This window comes from Bufo gargarizans, chromosome 10 (genome assembly GCF_014858855.1).
Source record: "Bufo gargarizans isolate SCDJY-AF-19 chromosome 10, ASM1485885v1, whole genome shotgun sequence".
NCBI classification, from domain to species: Eukaryota; Metazoa; Chordata; class Amphibia; order Anura; family Bufonidae; genus Bufo; species Bufo gargarizans.
In genome coordinates this window covers 49,277,859-49,298,756 of record NC_058089.1, presented here as the reverse complement: position 1 = coordinate 49,298,756, position 20,898 = coordinate 49,277,859, and the positions used below count along the sequence as shown (strand labels likewise).

Below are 20,898 nucleotides of genomic sequence, written 5' to 3'. Positions count from 1 at the left end.
TGGCAAAAAAAAAAGCTAAGTGTGAAAATAGCCTCGGACGGATCCGTCCAGACTTTCAATGTAAAGTCAATGGGGGACGGATCCGCTTGAAGATTGAGCCACATTGTGGCATCTTCAAACGGATCCGTCCCCATTGACTTACATTGTAAGTCTGGACGGATCCGCACGGATCCGCACGCCTCCGCACGGCCAGGCGGACACCCGAACGCTGCAAGCAGCGTTCAGCTGTCCGCCTGTCCGTGCGGAGGCGAGCGGAGCGGAGGCTGAACGCCGCCAGACTGATGCAGTCTGAGCGGATCCGCTCCATTCAGACTGCATCAGGGCTGGACGGCTGCGTTCGGGTCCGCTCGTGAGCTCCTTCAAACGGAGCTCACGAGCGGACCAGCGAACGCTAGTGTGAAAGGAGCCTAACATTGTAAGTCTGGACGGATCCGTTTGCCTCCGCACGGCCAGGCGGACACCCGAACGCTGCAAGCAGCGTTCAGGTGTCCGCCTGCTGAGCGGAGCGGAGGACAGACGGAGCCATACTGATGCATTCTGAGCGGATCCGCATCCACTCAGAATGCATTAGGGCTGGACGGATGCGTTCGGGGACGCTTGTGAGAGCCTTCAAACGGAACTCACAAGCGGAGCCCCGAACGCAAGTGTGAAAGTAGCCTTATATGCATAATCATGTAAACACTGGTCTCTGAATTTCATTCATTTGTATTAATTTTAGGCTTTATGTCTCTAATTCTTTTTGATAAGATTTCTTTTTTCTTTTTTTTTCTTTTTTCAAAGTTTATTTATCATTTTCTTCTTCTCATTAAAACAAGACATAGATAGGGATTAGCCATTACAAAAAATACAAATATACATTGTCATAAATTACAAAAGTGTGCCATAACAATTTTTCCCCATCCTTATTACTTTTACAAAGACCCAGAAAGAGAAAGAGCTTCCCCCCCCCCCCCCCCCCCCCATCCCCACCCCCGCCCTCACCTCCTCTCTCCCCTCCACCCTCTTGGTTGTCTTGGGAGTGTCCTCAAGGTATTTCCTTTCCATAACCTCTTTTCAGAAACTTATATTTCCCCCTTTTTACTCCTTATTTGCCCACCAATTTCACCTGCCTAGCTTTCTCATAGCTTAACACCCTTTCACATAGGTTTTTCCATTCTACCACACTTGGCGGGCTGTCCGCTCCCCATCCTCTGGCCAACACAACACGTGCCAGCATCAACCCTTTTTCCCATTTCCTTTCACTTTCTCTATCTACCCCAATTCTTCTGGTGTCTCCCAGGACTGCTATACTGATCTCCAGAGGTGCAAATTTCCTTGTCTCTCTCCCAAGGTCCTCGAAAACTTGAATCCAGTACCCCTGTACAATCGGACAGAACCAAATCAAATGCACAAAATCAGCCCTCTCCTCTCCACACTTCCAGCATTTTGCCTCCCCTGTTTTGTACATCTTGCTCAACGCCCTGGGGGTAATATAGGTCCGGTGGAGGATAAAAAACTGCGTCAATCGGAAGCCACTGGAGATTGTACTCCTTTTAACATTTTTATATATACTTCTCCAGTCCAAAATTGCGGGTTCCACCTCTTGTGCCCATTTTTTTTCACTATTAAATCTAATCACCCCTCCCAGTCCCTTCTTTATTTTTTTATAAATCTGTGAGGTTGAAACTTTACTCCCTATTCCCTGATAACAAAATTCAACAAAATCTGAGTGCTTCTTAATAAAGTATTCTCTGTTCTCCGTTTTATCAAAAGCGTGTTTTAATCTAGCATATCTAAACCATGTGAGGCGATCTTTATCTACAGTCATGTGAAAAAATTAGGACACCCTTTGAAAGCATGTGGTTTTTTGTCACATTTTTAATAAAAGGTTATTTCATCTCCGTTTCAACAATACAGAGAGATTAAAGTAATCCGACTAAACAAAGAAAACTGAAGAAAAGTCTTTTCAAGATCTTCTGTAAATGTCATTCTACAAAAATGCCTATTCTAACTGAGGAAAAAGATAGGACACCCTTGCCCCTAATAGCGAGTGTTACCTCCTTTGGCTGAAATAACTGCAGTGAGACGGTTCTTGTAGCCATCTACCAGTCTTCGACATCGGTCTGAGGAAATTTTACCCCACTCCTCAATGCAGAACTTTTTCAGCTGTGAGATGTTTGAGGGGTTTCTTGCACGTACAGCCCTTTTCAAGTCACCCCACAGCATCTCAATGGGATTCAAATCTGGACTTTGACTTGGCCATTCCAGGACTCTCCATTTCTTCTTTTTCAGCCAATCTTTGGTTGATTTACTAGTATGTTTTGGGTCATTGTCATGTTGCATGGTCCAGTTCCGCTTCAGCTTTAATTTTCTAACTGATGGTCTCACATGTTCTTCAAGCACCTTCTGATACACAGTAGAATTCATCGTGGATTCTATGATGGTGAGCTGACCAGGTCCTGCTGCAGCAAAGCAGCCCCAAACCATGACACTTCCACCTCCATGCTTCACAGTTGGTATGAGGTTCTTTTCTTGGAATGCTGTGTTTGGTTTACGCCAAACATGTCCTCTGCTGTTGTGTCCAAATAATTCAATTTTGGACTCATCTGTCCAAAGAACATTATTCCAGAAGTCCTGGTCTTTGTCAACTTTATCTCTGGCAAATGTCAGTCTGGCCTCGATGTTTTTCTTGGAAAGCAAAGGTTTCCTCCTTGCACACCTCCCATGCAAGTTAAACTTGTACAGTCTCTTTCTGATTGTAGAGGCATGTACTTCTACATCAACAGTAGCCAGAGCCTGCTGTAGTTCTCGAGATGACACTTTAGGGTTTTTGGAGACCTCTTTTAGCATCTTGCGGTCTGCTCTTGGGGTGAACTTGCTGGGGCGACCAGTCCTGGGCATGTTGGCAGTTGTTTTGAAAGCCCTCCACTTGTAGACTATCTTCCGGACAGTGGAATGGCTGAGTTCAAAATCTTTTGAGATCTTTTTAAATCCCTTCCCAGACTCATAGGCTGCTACAATCTTTTTTCTGAAGTCCTCTGACAGCTCTTTTGCTCTCACCATGGTGCTCACTCTCACTTCAACAGTCAGGAGCACACCAAACTAAATGTCTGAGGTTTAAATAGGGCAAGCCTCATTCAACATGCAGAGTAACGATTTACTAATTATGTGCACCTGGTGTGATATACCTGTGTGAGATCTGAGCCAATTTAAGAGGGAATACATGTGAGGGTGTCCTATCTTTTTCCTCAGTTAGAATAGGCATTTTTGTAGAATGACATTTACAAAAGATCTTGAAAAGACTTTTCTTCAGTTTTCTTTGTTTAGTTGGATTACTTTAATCTCTCTGTATTGTTGAAACGGAGATGAAATAACCTTTTATTAAAAATGTGACAAAAAAACACATGCTTTCAAAGGGTGTCCTAATTTTTTCACATGACTGTATACTTAGACCCATTTCCTCTGGTGTCTTCAACTTTCCTTCCACCACCATCTGGGGCACAAACCTAATACCCTTTTTATCCCAAAATACAAAATCTTCAAACTTCCAAAATTCTTTTAAGTTTATATTTCCCCAGATGGGGGAAAACTTTAGTGAGTGATTTATTCCTAGTAATTTTTTAACATTAACCCAGACTAAGTGTATCATATTACTAATTGGGCACTGCCTACCCTTTATTTTTAGCATTCCTGTTTTTAGAGTGCTGATGATATTATATTGGAGACCTCCCAGTTTGATAAGATTTCTTAACCAATGTTCTTAAATGGAATGTGTCATCAGAAAATGACCTGCACTTTTTTATGTTTAAAATATTTTTAAAGAATTTTTGATTATATTGTTTTTAACTTTCCATGTATTCCATATATATTGAAACTAAAAATATAAAATCTTGCAGTTTTTGCACTGGCCACTATGTCATTCTAATCCTGCCTGTAATGATATCACCTCTGCAGTGGTGTACATAGAGAAGTAAGGGCCCCATAGCAAAGATCAATCCAGTTGTGCTGCCCCATTAAAATGAATGGAATGGGTCCGCAATTCCGTTCCGCAAAATGCGGAACGAAATTGCGGACGTGTGAATGGTCCCTTAGAGGGTAGAGTCCTGACTAAGTAGAAGAGGGGATGATCCCAACTGGGCCCCCTCTTGCCCTGGGCCCCATAGCAGTCACATGGTCTGCCGCTATGGTAGTTACGCCCCTGCACCTCTGTGTACAGATAAGACAGGATCCTCCATTCACAATAGGTGATATCACAGCTTATCTACTCCCTCCTGACCTCTGCATAGGTCACAGAGCATGCCTCGAAAGTCAATATCCATATAAGTTATTGAGGTCCCTTCCTGACCATTGTGTCTATGGCCCATGGGGCTGCCATAAAGAAATGTTCCTAATGCTTTCTAAATGCTGTTAAGAACAGCTTAGGCAAGATGGCCGCCCCCATAATCATGTTCAGGGAGTAGAATAAAAAAAATCTACAATCAGAAAATAAAAACAGATAAAAAAAAACAAGATGTGTTACTAACTGGTTTTAACTGGCAAATAACATTTTTGGTGACACTTTTCTTTTAAGGATGTGAAAATAAAGTTACGGCAAATGACTTAACCTATCGCCTGTACACAGGATGGCGGCAAGTGTCTGATCGCTGGGAGTCCAACTCACTCCGTACAGTATTGAAATAAAGTTTTATGCGAATCGACTTCCGATGTTTCATCCGAAGTCCATTCGCTCATCCCTTTTGCTGACCTAACAGCAGTAGGAGAGAGGACGGATTGAAAGGTGTAACACAACGGCAGCATCAGACTACACAAGGATTGTTTGTAGTCTGTAACCATGGATACACATGGATACACAAAATGATAGAATATTTTTCTTAAGGTTATATATACATTGTTGTTTTGTACAATGTCTTCCTTTTTAAAATGGCGAGTGCTTTTCTAACTGACAACCAACCTGTCTCTGACTGGTCCAACATTTTAATGTATTTCCCTAGAAGCTCAGCTTTCTGCTCAAGTGAGGTCTTCTTCTTGAAGGAACTTCTGATGATTGTGGTCAGAGCAAGTTTTTCCAGATTTCTATCTGGTCATAGTAACATAGGGGGTCATTTATCAGACTGGTGTAAAGGGAAAACTGGCTTAGTTGCCCATGGCAACCAATCAGATTCCACCATTGATTTTTGACAGCTCCTTTGGAAAACTGGCACTTAAGCCAGTTCTACTTTACACCAGTCTGATAAATGACCCCAATAGTTCTTAAGGTTGAAAGAAGACATCTGTCCATCCAGGTCGGCCTGTTTTTCTGCAAGTTGATCCAGAGGAAGGCAAAAAACCCTCATGAGGTAGAAGCCAATTTTCCTCATTTTAGGCGAAAAATTCCTTCCCGACCCCTCTCTAGTAGCTATAGCCTGTAATATCATTACCCTCCAGAAATACATCCAGGCCCCTCCTGGACTCTTTTAGTGAACTCACCATCACCACCTCCTCAGGCAGAGAGCTCCTGCTTTGTGTAGAAAACCAACTGATTTTATATCAATTATCTATAAATCCCAAGGTAAACAGACAGACAGTCATAGTTAGACAGATAGGAAATATATTAGATAGACAGGCAGATAGATAGATATGTAGAAGAAATCCACAGCACTCATGAAAAAGTGTGAACAGATGCAACGCATTCTCCAGTCACTTCTGTTCACACTTTTTTTATCAATCAGGAGTGCTGCGGATTTCTTCTACATATTAATAACGGATCGCACATCAGGGTCTGATAATGCTGGCACCCTCTGTCACTTATTTCTTATTTTGTGCTGCTTGAATTTTCCTGGATAGATAGATAGATAGATAGGAGATAGATAGATATGAGATAGATAGATAGATAGATAGATAGATAGATAGATAGATAGGAGATAGATAGATATATAGATAGATAGATAGATAGATAGATAGATATGAGATAGATAGATAGATAGATAGATAGATAGATATGAGATAGATAGATAGATAGATATGAGATAGATAGATAGATAGATAGATATGAGATAGATAGATAGATAGATAGATATGAGATAGATAGATAGATAGATAGATAGATAGATAGATAGATATGAGATAGATAGATAGATAGATAGATAGATAGATAGATATGAGATAGATAGATAGATAGATAGATATAGAGAGATAGATAGATAGATAGATAGATAGATAGATAGATAGATAGATAGATAGATATGAGATAGATAGATATGAGATAGATAGATAGATAGATAGATAGATAGATAGATATGAGATAGATAGATATGAGATAGATAGATAGATAGATAGATAGATATGAGATAGATAGATAGATAGATAGATAGATAGATAGATATTAGAGATAGATAGATAGATAGATAGATAGATATGAGTTAGGCCTCATGCACACGACCGTTGTTTCATTCCGTGTCCATTGTTCCGTTTTTCGTGATTTTCTGCGGACCCATTGACTTTCAATGGGTCCGTTGAAGACTCGGCTAATGCACTGTTTGTCATTCGCGTCCGTGGTTCCAGTCCGTCAAAAAAATATAACCTGTACTATTTTTTTCACAGAAAACGGTTAGCGGACCCATTCAAGTCAATGGGTCAGTGAAAAAAATGCGGAGGCACACAAGATTGTCATTCGTGCCTGTGTCCATTTTTTTCCTATCATTTGCAAGGCAAACTTGACTTAGACTTTTTTTTACTTTCCTTCATGTCTGGTGATTCTCCAAAAATAAAGGAAGACACACGGAAACAAAAACGGAAACGGATCACGGAACAACGGAACCCCATTTTGTGGAACGGAACACAACAACGGTCGTGTGCATGAGGCCTTAGATAGATGAATAGGGAGATATGAGATAGATAGATAGATAGATAGATAGATAGATAGATAGATAGATAGATAGATATGAGATAGATAGATAGATAGATAGATAGATAGATAGGAGATAGATAGATAGATAGATAGATAGATATGAGATAGATAGATAGATAGATAGATAGATAGGAGATAGATAGATAGATAGATAGATAGATAGATATGAGATAGATAGATAGATAGATAGATAGATAATAGATAGATAGATAGATAGATAGATAGATACCATATGATAGGATGTGATGATCATGATGTAGGATGGAGTTATAAGCAGGGTTAGGAATCATTTCATGTGATGCTATTGAGCAGTCAGTTGTGGACAGATCATGGAGAACATGTCCATGGGCAGCTCCCCTCGTAGCGGTTACTGCGCTGTCCGTGACTAACAGCATTTATCTCTCCTTCTAATAGATCCCTACGTGAAGGTGTCAATAATGTGTGAAGGGAGGCGGCTGAAGAAAAGAAAAACATCTACCAAGAGGAACACATTAAACCCTGTTTATAATGAAGCCATAGTATTTGATGTCCCGCCAGAAAATATCGATCAGATCAGTTTGTCAATAGCAGTGATGGATTACGACCGGTGAGCTATCCCAATGAATTGTATTCCCAATACTCCTGGTAACGGACGGCGCAGCTGCCGGCACGCGGTTAGGGGTTAGGTCTCTGATACGTTGCCTGCTAGTCAATATACTGTATATACGTTGTGTAGGACCGCGCTGCTTCTCAATTTTTAAGAAGGATTCCTCCTATATTCAAGTCATAGGTTTTTTGCAGCCCCAGGAAAAGAAACATCAATCTTCACACGAGACACTGTCCCACTGGGTAAGTTGCTCTGTGAAGTATCAGAAAGGCGCATAGATAGTGGAGCACCATCAACAGAGTCGCTTATAAAAGGTTTTATTTATACTCACAAACGTGATAGAGTTAAAAGCATATCAGCAATAGAGTCGCCCTCGTATTCCTGCCCGACCCGGGTTTCGCTCACGCTTCGTCAGGGGCGAATACTCCACCTACTTTAGGGGCTGTCGGGATATGGTTTTGAAGATATAAAAACACAGCCCCTAAAGTAGGTGGAGTATTCGCCCCTGATGAAGCGTGGTTTGGTTTTCTGGTCTAAACTATCACCCCACGCAGTAGCATGCCCTCCCGCTGCCCCCCTCTTGCCCCTACCTGGTGCAGCCTGAGACGATCGCCTCACCTCGCCTCATTGGTGGTGCACCCCTGCTGAAGAATCCCTTTAAATAGGAAAATCTAAAGATGCCCGGATTGATTTAGTGGACTCTACGAGCACCTACCCACGCTGCACTGGAGTCCATGGGGGAGCCAACATCCAGATGAATTAGCCGGTGGGTGATATGGTTACACTCAGCCTACAACATATAAGGCTTCCTTTACACAGGACCACCCAACTCTCTAAATCAGCCAGACACAGGAAGTAAAATTCCAGCCCCCGTAGATCCATTTTGGGCACTTTTGGGTATATTATAGATATTTCTGTTCAAAATACACTTGTACCTTGGTCTCACAAAATACACGTTTTGTAGTTGCAACACTTGACAATAGGTCAACAAAATGTAACAAAATGTATCTCTTTACTCATTCCAATGCTTAAAGGGGTTGTCTCATCTGAGACAATGGGGGCATATCGCTAGGATGTGTCCCCATTGTCTGATAGATGCGAGTCACTGCACCTATCTCCTAAACGGAGCCCGAAAAGTGGTGGAGGACACACTGCACATGCGCAGCCGCCCTCCATTCATTTCTGTGGGGCCACGGAAAATAGCTGACCCCTGGATGGGAGTGAATGGGAGCAGTGGCCGGTCATGCGTGGTGCACTCCCATTCACTTCTATGTGGAGAGAGCTTAGTGGTGGCCGGACAGGAGTCCTCCAGCCACCACTTTGGCCCACTCCGTTCTTAATATAGGTGCGGGTCCCAGAAGTCGGATTTGCACCTATCAGACAATGGGGACACATCCTAGCGATATGCCCCCATTGTCTGATAGTATCTCTTTACTCATTCCAATGCTTAAAGGGGTTGTCTCATCTGAGACAATGGGGGCATATCGCTAGGCTGTGTATCCCATTGTCTGATAGGTGCAAATCCGACTTCTGGGACCCGCACCTATATTAAGAACGGAGTGGGCCAAAGTGGTGGCTGGAGGACTCCTGTCCGGCCACCACTAAGCTCTCTCCACATAGAAGTGAATGGGAGTGCACCACGCATGACCGGCCACTGCTCCCATTCACTCCCATCCAGGGGTCAGCTATTTTCCGTGGCCCCACAGAAATGAATGGAGGGCGGCTGCGCATGTGCAGTGTGTCCTCCACCACTTTTCGGGCTCCGTTTAGGAGATAGGTGCAGTGACTCGCACCTATCAGACAATGGGGGCATATCCTAGCAATATGCCCCCATTGTCTCTGATGAGACAACCCCTTTAAAGGGGTTCCAAGTCTTTTTAAATAACCTCCCTTCTCACAACACCTACTCATCGGGATCTTTCAAGGTCAACATACTTACCTAAACATTGAGTTCCCACTCCGTGAGTCAATCACTGCCCTCACTGCACTTCCGTCCCCACATATAAACTTCCGGCATGGACGGGGGCCACATACACTGCTGCAGCCAGTGACTGGCTGCAGTGGTGCCATGGCTCAAAGATGCTTGAGAAACAGCGGTATATTGAAAGAGCTGGGGCTTCCGGGACCAGATAACTTTGCTTCCCTTGACAGGTCCCACTGGTTGGGGGGGATTATTAAAAAAAACACTTGGAAGTTGGACAAACCATATAATTTTTTTTTTTTATAGGATTAGAAAAGGTTCCGCTTACAGCTTCATTGTCCACCATTGGGCTGCATCGGGTATTGCACCCCCCTCACTTAATAAGCTACATGGTGTTCACTTTGTAACAACCATACTGTGTAAATGTCTTATGGATGCGAATTGTTTCAATGTATTTCATGCAGAAAAAACATTATTTAACATTTTCACAGTGTAGGTCACAATGAGGTCATTGGGGTATGTCAAGTAGGCAACGGCGCAGAGAGCTTGGGTCGGGAGCATTGGAGTGAAATGCTATCATATCCAAGAAAGCCCATCGCCCACTGGCATCCACTTGTCGAGGTAAGATTGACAGCGGCCTAACATCTTCTTATTCTTTTCTGATTGTTTCCTTATGTGATATTTGTTATTTACCTACATGTATTATGAGAAATGCTGAATTCCTTATGCAGGGATTTTCCAACATGCCGCCCTCGTGGGCACAGACGCAGCGGGCATTAAAGGAATTAAAGGGGTCGGACCCCTTCATCAGCTCTTCAGTGGATAGATAATAACGTGCGTGGCTGCAATGTCACTTGAAAGGGCATCTGTCAGCAGTTTTGTACCTATGACACCGGCTGACCTGTTGCATGTGCGCTTGGCAGCTGAAGGCATCTGTGTTGGTCCCATGTTCCTATGTGCCCGCATTGCTGAGAAAAATGATGTTTTATTATATGCAAATTAGCCTTTAGGAGCAAAGGGGGCGTTACCGTTACACCTAGAGGCTCTGCTCTCTCTGAAACTGTCGCCTTCTCTCCACTTTGATAGACAAGGATCTTGTTTTTACTGCCTGGTCCTGTCAATCAAAATGCAGGGGGCGTGGCAGTTGCAGAGAGAGCTGAGCCTCTTGGTGTAATGGTAACGCTCCCGTTGCTCCTAGAGGCTCATTTACATATCATAAAACATCATTTTTCTCAGCGATGTGGACACATATGAACGAGGGACCAACACAGATGCCTTCAGCTGCTAAGCGCACATGTAACAGGTCAGCCAGTGTCATAGGGACAAAACTGCTGACAGATGCCCTTTAAAGGGTTTTGCTAACCCATATTTATAAATCAGCTAAAGGACAAAAAACTGTTGTACTTACCTTTCAAACCCCGTTGCACCCCCATACCAATGAAGACCGAAGCCTTGCCAGTCTTTGTTCCCTGCAATGACATGTCCACGCTGCAGTCAACCACTTACCCAACTGGTAACACCAGTGAAGTCAAGATGTCAAATGTTTTTAACCATATTCAACTAATTCAACTTTTTGATTTGACTGTTCTGGAAAACCCCTTTAAATATAAATATGTACCGGTATCTAGAGTAGATGTGGTGCAGGCTAGTAAACCATGAAACACATCCCACGCATTTCAGATGGAAATAAATGAAAACAAAAACCAAGGTGTCTGAGAGTGAATCACTTTCACAGCCTTTGATTAGGTACAGATTCTGTTTATTGTGCAGAAGTGATAACAGGATCTGTTTCTACAATGTAACATACTCTCCTCAGCTATTTCCGTAGACTGTTACTTGGCGTTCTTTTTCTTTTTTAAGAAAAATAAACTTTTTCCATCTATTCAGCTTGCAAGAGAATGATAATTGTCCGAGTCTGCTCAGCAAAGCATGGAAACTCCACGTGCCGCTGTATGGTGCGTCTGTATGGCACGTTCTTATGGAGATATTCGCCCAGGAGTGTATCCATGGAGGGTCTTTTCTGTTTCAATAGTTTTTATTGAGTTTTTCATTTCAAACGGTTAGGCCTCATGCACACGACCGTTGTTGTGTTCCGTTCCGCAAAATGGAGGATCACCAGACATAAAGGAAAGTAAAAAAGACAGGTTTGCCATGCAAATAATAGGGAAAAAAAGGACGTGGACGCGCGGATGCGGATGACAATCTTGTGTGCCTTTGTGTTTTTTAGCGGTCCCATTGACTTGAATGGGTCCGCGAACCATTTTCCGAGAAAATAATAGGACAGGTTATATTTTTTTGATGGACTGGAACCACGGATCACGGACGCGGATGACAAACGGTGCATTAGCCGAGTTTTCAACGGAGCCATTGAAAGTCAATAGGTCCGCAGAAAATCACGGAAAACGGCACAACGGACACGGAATAAAACAACGGTCGTGTGCATGAGACCTTACAGTGAGGAACAGAAGTATTTGAACACCCTGCGATTTTGCAAGTTCTCCCACTTACAAATCATGGAGGCGTCTGAATTTCACATTGTAGGTGCATTCCCACTCTGAGAGACAGAATTAAAAATAATAATTCAGGAAATGAGATTGTATGATTTTTTAAAGAAATTATTTGTCTTGCACTGCGGAACATAAGTATTTGAACACCTGAGAAAATCCGTGTTTTAATTTGGTACAGAAGCCTTTTTTTGCAATTAGAGGTCAAACGTCTCCTGTAGTTCTTGACCAGGTTTGCACACACTGCAGCAGGGATTTTGGCCGACTCCTCCACATAGATCTCCTCTAGATCTGTCAGGTTTCGGGGCTGTCGCTTGAGCAACACAGAGTTTCAGCTCCCTCCAAAGATGTTCTATTGGATTTAGGTCTGGAGACTGGCTAGGCCACTCCAGAACCTTGATATGCTTCTTACGGGGCCACTCTTTGGCTATCTTGGCTGTGTGCTTCGGGTCGTTGTCATGTTGGAAGACCCAGCCACGACCCATGTTCAATGCTCTGACTGAGGGAAGGAGGTTGTTGCTCAAAATCTCACAATAAATGGCCCCATTCATTCTCTCCTTAATACAGTGCAGTCATCCTGTCCCCTTCACAGAAAAGCACCCCCAAAGCATGATGTTACCCCCCCCCCCCCCATGCTTCACAGTAGGGATGGTGTTCTTGGGATGCAACTTATCCTTCTTTTTCCTCCAAACACGATGAGTGAAGTTTAGACCAAAAGGTTCTACTTTGGTCTCCTCTGACCACATGACTTTCTCCCATGCCTCCTCTGGATAATCCAGATGGTCATTGCCAAACTTCAGACGGGCCTGGACATGTGATGACTTGAGCAGGAGAACCTTCTGTGCAATGCATGATTTGAAACCATGACAGTGCAGTGTTCTACCGACGGTGACCTTTGAAACTGTGGTCCCAGCTCTCTTCATGTCATTGACCAGCTCCTCCCTTGTAGTTCTGGGCTGATTCCTCACCTTTCTTATCATCAGTGATACCCCACGAGGTGAGATCTTGCATGGAGCCCCAGTCCGAGGGAGACTGACAGTCGTCTTTAGCCTCTTCCATTTTCTAACATTTTCTATTTTCACCAAGCTGCTTGTCAATTGCCTCGTAGCCCTTTCCAGCCTTGTGGAGGTCCACAATTTTGTCTCTGGTGTCTTCTGACAGCTCTTTGGTCTTGCCCATGGTAGTAGTTGGCGTCTGACTGTCTGTGGGGTGGACAGGGGTCTTTAAAGAGCCCAGACAGGTGCTACTAAGTTAGATTAATGAGTGGAGTAGAGGGGGACTTTTTAAAGGCCTTTGAGAGCCAGAATACTTGCTGTTTCTCAGGTGTTCAAATACTTATGTTCAGCCGTGCAAGACAAATACATTCTTTAAAAATCATACAATGTGATTTCCTGATTTTTTTTTTATTCTGTCTCTCAGAGTGGGAATGCACCTACCATGTGAATTTCAGACCCCTCCATAATTGCTAAGTGGGAGAGCTTGCGAAATCGCAAGGTGTTCAGATACTTCTCTTCCTCACTGTAGGTACGCAAGGTCATTTCAAAGGGAGGATATAAAGATACAGATCTGAATATGTAGGAGGTACTTGAATAAGAAAGACTGAAAACACCCTACTATATACTATACATACAAAATGCTTCCATAAGGTACTACTATCAGGGGTGCACCTAGCCTTTCTGCTGCCTGAGGCGAAAACTGAAACGCTAATTTCTTAACCTGCTATTAATGTAATGTACATACTTATAAAACCAACATACAGTATAATTCTGGAAAAATAAAACCAAATAGTAGCAAAATAATAACTTTTAGCCTTAGGGCTCACACACACAAGACCGTTACCTGTTTTGCGGTCAGCAAAACATGGATACCGGCCTTGTACATCCCGCATTTTACAGAATGCAACGTCCGGCCCATAATAAAACTGTCCTATCATTGTCTGTAATACGGACAATAATAGGACATGTTGTATTTTTTTAGGAGGAAATTCAATTTTTTATGTGGACCCATTGAAGTGAATGGATCTGCATACAGGCCACAAATAAAATGGCATGGAAAAATATGTTAGTGTGAATGAGCCCTTATTCACATTTGCAACTCACACAGTGGACAACTAACACACAAAGCAGACCCCTACATGGATAGGTCATCAGTATATGATCGGTGGGGGTCTGACACCCGGGACCCCTGCTTAGCCTTAGGCCTCATGCACACGACAGTATTTTTTTGCGGTCCGCAAAAAGGGGTTCCGTTGTTCCGTGTCCGTTTTTGTTTCCGTGTGTCTTCCTTTATTTTTGGAGGATCACCAGACATGAAAGAAAGTAAAATAAAAAAAAAAGTCAAGTTTGCCATGCAAATGATAGGAAAAAACCGGGCGCGGACGACAATCTTGTGTGCCTCCGTATTTTTTCACGGACCCATTGACTTGAATGGGTCTGCGAACCGTTGTCTGTGAAAAAAATAGGACAGGTCATATTTTTTTTACGGACTGGAAACACGGATCACGGACGCGGATGACAAACGGTGCATTAGCCGAGTTTTCCACGTACCCATTGAAAGTCAATGAGTCCGCAGAAAATCACGGAAAACGGAACCACGGACACGGGACACAACAACGGTCGTGTGCATGAGGCCTTAAAGAGATGATGTCCCCTCTCCTGACATTTCTGCTTTAGTAACTACTTCCCCTTGTAATAATAATTCTGGAGGATCTATTGTTATGACTTTATTTTGAGCCACTCTTCTATTATTCCTACTAGAAGCTATGAATAAATTGCCATTGGTTTTCAAGTAAGGTCTAGATGGGTGTTACCAGTTGGGGGGGGGGCTGCACAGTCTGATACTGGAAGCACTGATTGGATAGTGTTAGACTGTGCAGGGACACACCATCTCTAATCCGCATTGAAACCAGTATTACACTTTCCTGCACATGTACCTGTAAGGGGGGCTTTATGGACGGCCATGTCATACAATGCATGGGGTGCCTACAGCTGTCCCCCCCAGTGATGTCATAAATGAGGGGTCCTGTTTCATGTTCTCTCCATTTTTATAACTTTTCCATATTAACCACAAGTTTGGAACAACTTTGAGAGTGCCGCACTATAGCGGAGTTCAGCCACTGTCACATGAATGGCAAGCTGTAAGAAACATTTAGCGCACAGCGTGACAGTCTGCAGTCACCCTCCGCTTCTTCTCAATGCTAGAACAGCTCGGAGGTCTCCTGAGACATAGACCAAGATGTCTATTTATATAGCTATTTCCATACAATTTTATCCTCTACGGGCACTGAGCTGACTGGTTCAGGCTGTGTCACCCGTCCCCGCTCCTGACATTTCTGTCCTAGGAACTACTTGCATTCCCCATGTAATAACATTCTGAATCACCTATTCTTATGAATCTATGTTGAGCCATTCCTCTATTATTTCTAGCAGAACTTATGAATGAACTGTCAGCAGTTTGCAATGAAGGTCCAGATGGGTGTTATCAGAATCCATTCATATCTTCAAGCAGAGTTCTACACCTATGAGCGGGTGTCCCCAAAGCTGAAGATGTTCCCCCTACTGCTTGACTGATAGGGCCGGTGTTCCGTGATATTTCCCTACCCTCGTCACTTCCTGTTGTGACGCGGCCGCACCGGACATGATGTTCCCAGCTTTGGAAGGAGGTGTGCCGTGCCACGCCGCGCAGGCGCACAACGACAGGGTAGGGACATTTCCCACCAGGGTTGGGGAGAAGGGGCCACCTAGTGCGCTTGCGCCTTACCTCTCAGCTGGCACCATGATCAGACACCACGCGTGCGCAGTGAGTGGTAGGGAGATTTAACAGAACAAATGGCCATCAGATCTCCCTACCTCCACACTGCGCAGGCACGGTGATCGGATGGATATTCGGTATAAGAGATCTCCCTGCCCGCTGGTGCGCACGCGCGGTGTATCCCGACAGGATTAGTTAGCCGTGCTTGCCCACTGGCCCATAATTTTTCCCTACCCTCTAACCGCTGATGAGGCTGCCGAGGTAAGGCGCAAGCGCATTAGGTGGCCCCTTATCCCCAACTCTGGTGTGAAATTTCCCTACCCCGTCGCGGCACAACTCCTTCCAAAGCTGGGAATGCCTTCCTATCCGATGCGGCCGTGTCACAACAGGAAGTGATGAAGGTAGGGAAATTTCACGGGTAGGGGAAATATCACGGAACACGGGCTGAGATGTCACTCTCGCGCCCATGGCGCTGCTCCAAGTAATGGTGCAAAAGCAGAGGCTCTACTTCCGCTTCCAGAGCAACAACTGTTCATGCGCCACTACCCAGAAGTGTAGTAGAGCATGCACAGTCACTGCTCCAGAGCCTCTGTGCTTGTGCCGCTACTCGGAGCAATGGTGCAGGCGCAAGATTGTTGACCGAGGGCCGAGATGTCCTGCCTTGTCAGGGAGAAGGGGCAGGGGGTCGTGTCCGCAGCTTCAGGAACACCCCATCACAGGTGCAGAACTCTGCTTGATGAAACAAATCAATTCGCTCATCTTTAATGCGGATCTTACAAAATCTTTTGCGGAAGAGTCCGGAGCTCCCTATACATATTGTGGCCCGTGTGAAAATGTCAGGTTCGCCAAACAAAACCAATTGCATAAACTTTCCCCTCTATGGCCTATGCATAGGAAATGTAGTAACTATTAGATCAGTGAGTTCTGACCACTTGGACCCCCCCACCATCCCTAGAGTGAGCACCCCATGAGGACCCCCAAAACTAATAGAGCTGCAGGTCGAGCATGCGCTTTATTTGTCCAATTACAAGTGGTCAGCTATTTCCATCAGTCCTATAAAGATGAATAGAGCAGCAGTGCTCATGCCCAACCTACTACTCCATTCATTTCAGGGGATAGGATTGTGGGGGTCCCAGCTGTCGGAGCACCACCTATATCCAATCTAATAGTTGTGGATAGGTGAAACTTGTTGTAACCAGCATATCCATTTAAGACTGGTCATAGTCATTTATCTCTGCCAACTCCCCATGCACATGCATGCTCCGCTTGGCTGAGCGTGGGTGGAGGTATTCTCAATAGGGAGAGTGTGGGAAACCGCTGCCAGACACCTCTGGCAGTGGCTTCTCTCCTAAAAACAAAAGGAATGGACATATTGAAATCCAGCAGCCTGATCCTTCTCTCCCCTGACATCATGGGAGGAGCGGAAGATCTACGTCCATCTATGATCAGCATAACCAGTGTAACTGGATGATCTTATTCCCAGCCAAGATGCTCAGGCAAGCGTCAATCCAGCTTTGGTTCTCCTCTGTCTCCAAATTATTCACTCTGACAACCCTGAGACAGAGGCAGGAGAGAAATCCAGCATTGAACCCCCCCCCCCCTTCCCCAATTTTATAGGAGAAGTTCAGTTCAATTCCGATCGTCCCCCATGGAGCCCGTATCAATGGCTGTGTATGCCAAGGTCACTGCTCTCTGTATGAACTGTGTGTTCAGGCACTTGATACTACACAGTCGTGTATAGATGACAGGTTCTCTCCTAGATAATTTATATCATAACCTTCAAAACCTGACAGATGTAAGGGACCAGAATTAGATTAGATTTTGATCTGCGATTGATGTAGGCCGCGGATTGACCATACCGTAGGTAGGCTAATCAGCCCTGCAACAAAACAAATGTCTTCAGAAAATGAGAGCAGTCCAAGGTAAATAGCAAGGCCCGTCCATTGTCCCCGGCATTGTTCTGAGTGATTATCCCTCCATGATATAATCTTATTGACAGCCGCTGCACCGTCTTGGGAAAAGAAATGGCCTTTACCGGCCGGACTGACAGGCTTCAAAATGCAATTTAAAGGCAGCTTATTAGAAATAGCTTCCATGATGGATTTAACTGGGTCAAATGTGAACCATGGCCATTTTCAATAAAGGTCAGAGGGGCCTGGGTCCACCAGAATCTCTAGGACGCAGGGACCTGATATTGATTATAGCTATGCGATTATTACAGTCATTGGTCTGCAGTTGTCCCAGCATTTAAAGGGGTTGTCCTATAAAAAATAGTCTACATTTTTCAAACCAGCACCTGAATGTTTTTCTTTTTTAACTGCATCTAATGAAAAGTTTAGTATATAGCCACTGAGTTATTAAAGGGGTATTCCCATCACAGACAATGGGGGCATATCGCTAGGATATGCCCCCATTGTCTGATAGGTGCGGGTCCCAGAGGTGAGAACAGAGTGGCGAGAGTGGTGGCTGGCCACCGCCAAGCTCTCTTCCCATACAAGTGAATGGGAGCGCACCACACTTCCTGGGCCACCACACTTCTAGGGGGCCGACGGAAATAGCCGAGCCAGCGCTCAGCTATTTTCTGCGGCCCAATAGAAATAAATGGAGGTCGGCTGTGCATGCGCAGTGTGCCCTCCACCACCTTTCCTCACTCCGTTCTCGGTGTGGGTCCCAGAGGTGAGACCTGCACCTATCAGACAATGGGGGGCATATCCTAGCGATATGAAATCTACCTGTATAGCGACACCTGCTGTTTGTTCTTTTCTTTATTTTCTCAGTCCACCCCACTGAGGTGGTCGCACATGCTCCGTCCCATCCTTCAGCCGCCCCCAGCCATATCTACTGTTAGAAGCTGTGACAGATACAGGGAGGGAGCTGCAGCAGGAAAAATTGACTCAGGTCCATTAGTATCAGGAGGTCTTCTATTGGCATGTTTCATAGCCTAGTGTGGGTAAGAAAAATTGACACTTCCAATAGAGATGCAATGAGGTCTTTAGAAAAGTAGGGAAGTGAGCAAGGATAAGGTGTGATTAGCCCATTCTAGCACCATGCCACCTCCACTTCTATCTCCTGCTAATCATTATATTTTTTTGTATGTATCAGGAAAACTTAATTATGAGTTGGATTATGTGACCTGTACAAATACTGTGCACCAATAACCATCCTCCTACTTTGGTCTTGTAAGATCTCAACCACCTTGGTGACCTAGAGCAGTGTTGCTCAACTCCATTCCTCAGGGCCCACCTGCCGGTCATGATTTGGGAATATCCCACAGAATGAACGCCTGTGGTAAGCCCTGATGCATTGACATTTATTATATCACCTGCTCAATACTAAGGAAATCCTGAAAACATGACCAACAGGTGGACCCTGAGGACTGGAGTTGAGGAACACTGACCTAGAGGACCTCCATCAACCAGTTGCCGATGCACTGAGGCAACTTATTAAGTCTTTACAAGATGACTCTAAGACCCATAAATGGTCTCCTAGAAAAGATCCTTCTGTGTAATCTGAATATATTCTGATGGCATATCTTTTTTTCTTGTCCTTGCCAGATATACAACATTAATCTTTGTTTTTCTATCACCTAGTGGTCTGCTCAAAATGTGGCAACCGGCAATGGATCATGCAATTCTCTGAAGGGTCCACCATCTCCGTGAACACGTTGGAGTTCAAGCTTGCAGTATGGAATATTAAGGAGGCTGGCTTCACGCACTACCGGTGTCCTCTTAAGCCAGAAGAAGGAATTTGGACACTAGAAGATTTAATAGGGGACATGTATGAATTTGGCGCCAGGAAAAAGTTGCTAGAAGTTGCTCTAACCCATGGCGACCACAAAGAACACAGCAGTCAACTGTAGACACCATATCACTGAGCCATGATTTCTGCATCTTTTCTGGGGCGCAGGTTTTCATAGATGTTCCTGTCTGAGTGTGCGTTCCTTGTTATTTTTGTTCTTCCCCATCTTTTCCTTTCCACTTATTGATGACATCACTAGATTTGGAATGTTTTTTCAATGGCATGCTGCTTAGTTCCACCTCCATTACCTGCTCACATCATAGCTTTCTACAGCCCGTGTTGGTTAATATCATTGGCTCATCCACAGGTAACACTATTCTTTCTGGTTTCTTAATTCAGTATTTTCTCTTCAGTATTATCGTTTTCAAAATAGTAACATTCGGAGTCCCCCCTTGACTGATGTTTTTGTAGTGTCACAGAAGGTTATGTACTGATAGGGATGTGGACATGCACAGTGCGGTGGGAACCATCAAAGAGCATTTCCTTATTGATGTATTGGCATTTTATCACTCACTTGTGGCGGCCATGTTTGCAAAAGTGTCTACAGGAAGCGGCAGATGACAAACTGCATCAGCTTCTACTGTAAGACCTCATGCACATGGCCATTTTATGGCTCCATTTTGTACAGAGCCATAACAGGGTCTTCATAGAGGTGCAAGGGACATCTACGGTTCCTCTGCATGTCTCCAATTTCATATAGAAATACTCAGAGATTTTTTGGCACAAATTCAACAAAAAAATTATAGTGGCATTCTCCATCAGATGCCATATACAGTATATGGAGTTATAAGGAAGCATGACTTCTAAGGAAGACGGTCTCCATATATACAGCACCCAATGGAGCCTCTCTGGCAGCACACAGGGGTTAGAGGGCTGTAAATGGTTCATGCACATGGAGGTGGCCAATTTGTTGACAGCACCCCTTTTCTATGTCACCACGGATAAAAAAAAACAACAATATATCAGTATATCAGTAAAAATATTACCACTGAACTGGGGCTATTCTTCTGTATTATTGATAAATGACCATTATAAAATTTTGGGTGGAGACCATCAGGATGCAATAAGAGTTGAAAACTGTGATGCAGGCCCGGATGAGTATGACTAGGCCGCTGTCCAGGCCACTGCGCTTAACATAACGTCAATCCATTGCTGCAGCTCCTCTCCAGTCCTGACAATAGCCAGGACAACCTCAGAATGTTCTGCATGGGCGGAGCTAACATTGCAGACTCTGTTGATTGGTTAGTGCCCCCCTTTGTCTTCTGCCAGCTCCTGTCACACCAATGGACTTCATCTTGTGGTGGACAGGACAGGACGCTGAAGAGGATCCACTACACGAACATAGCTGGATCTAATCCCTCTTGGAAGAGGACCTGTAGTCACTCCTGACATGTCTGTTTTAACAACTACTGGCATTACCCATGTAAGAACAATCCTGGAGCATCTATTCTTCTAACTCTATGTTGTGCCATTC

At 44.2% G+C, this 20,898-nt stretch overlaps 1 protein-coding gene across 1 annotated transcript in view; it reads left to right on the top strand.

Annotated features, from left to right (window-relative positions):
- Positions 1–19,285, top strand: part of SYT9 (synaptotagmin 9) — a 159,819-nt gene extending 140,534 nt beyond the window's left edge. Inside the window, exons 5-7 of the mRNA XM_044270755.1 lie at positions 7,280–7,451; positions 9,864–9,993; positions 19,217–19,285. Coding sequence (XP_044126690.1) covers positions 7,280–7,451; positions 9,864–9,993; positions 19,217–19,285 — 371 coding nt within the window. The remainder of the gene's footprint in view (positions 1–7,279; positions 7,452–9,863; positions 9,994–19,216) is intronic.
- Positions 19,286–20,898: the final 1,613 nt, after the last annotated feature.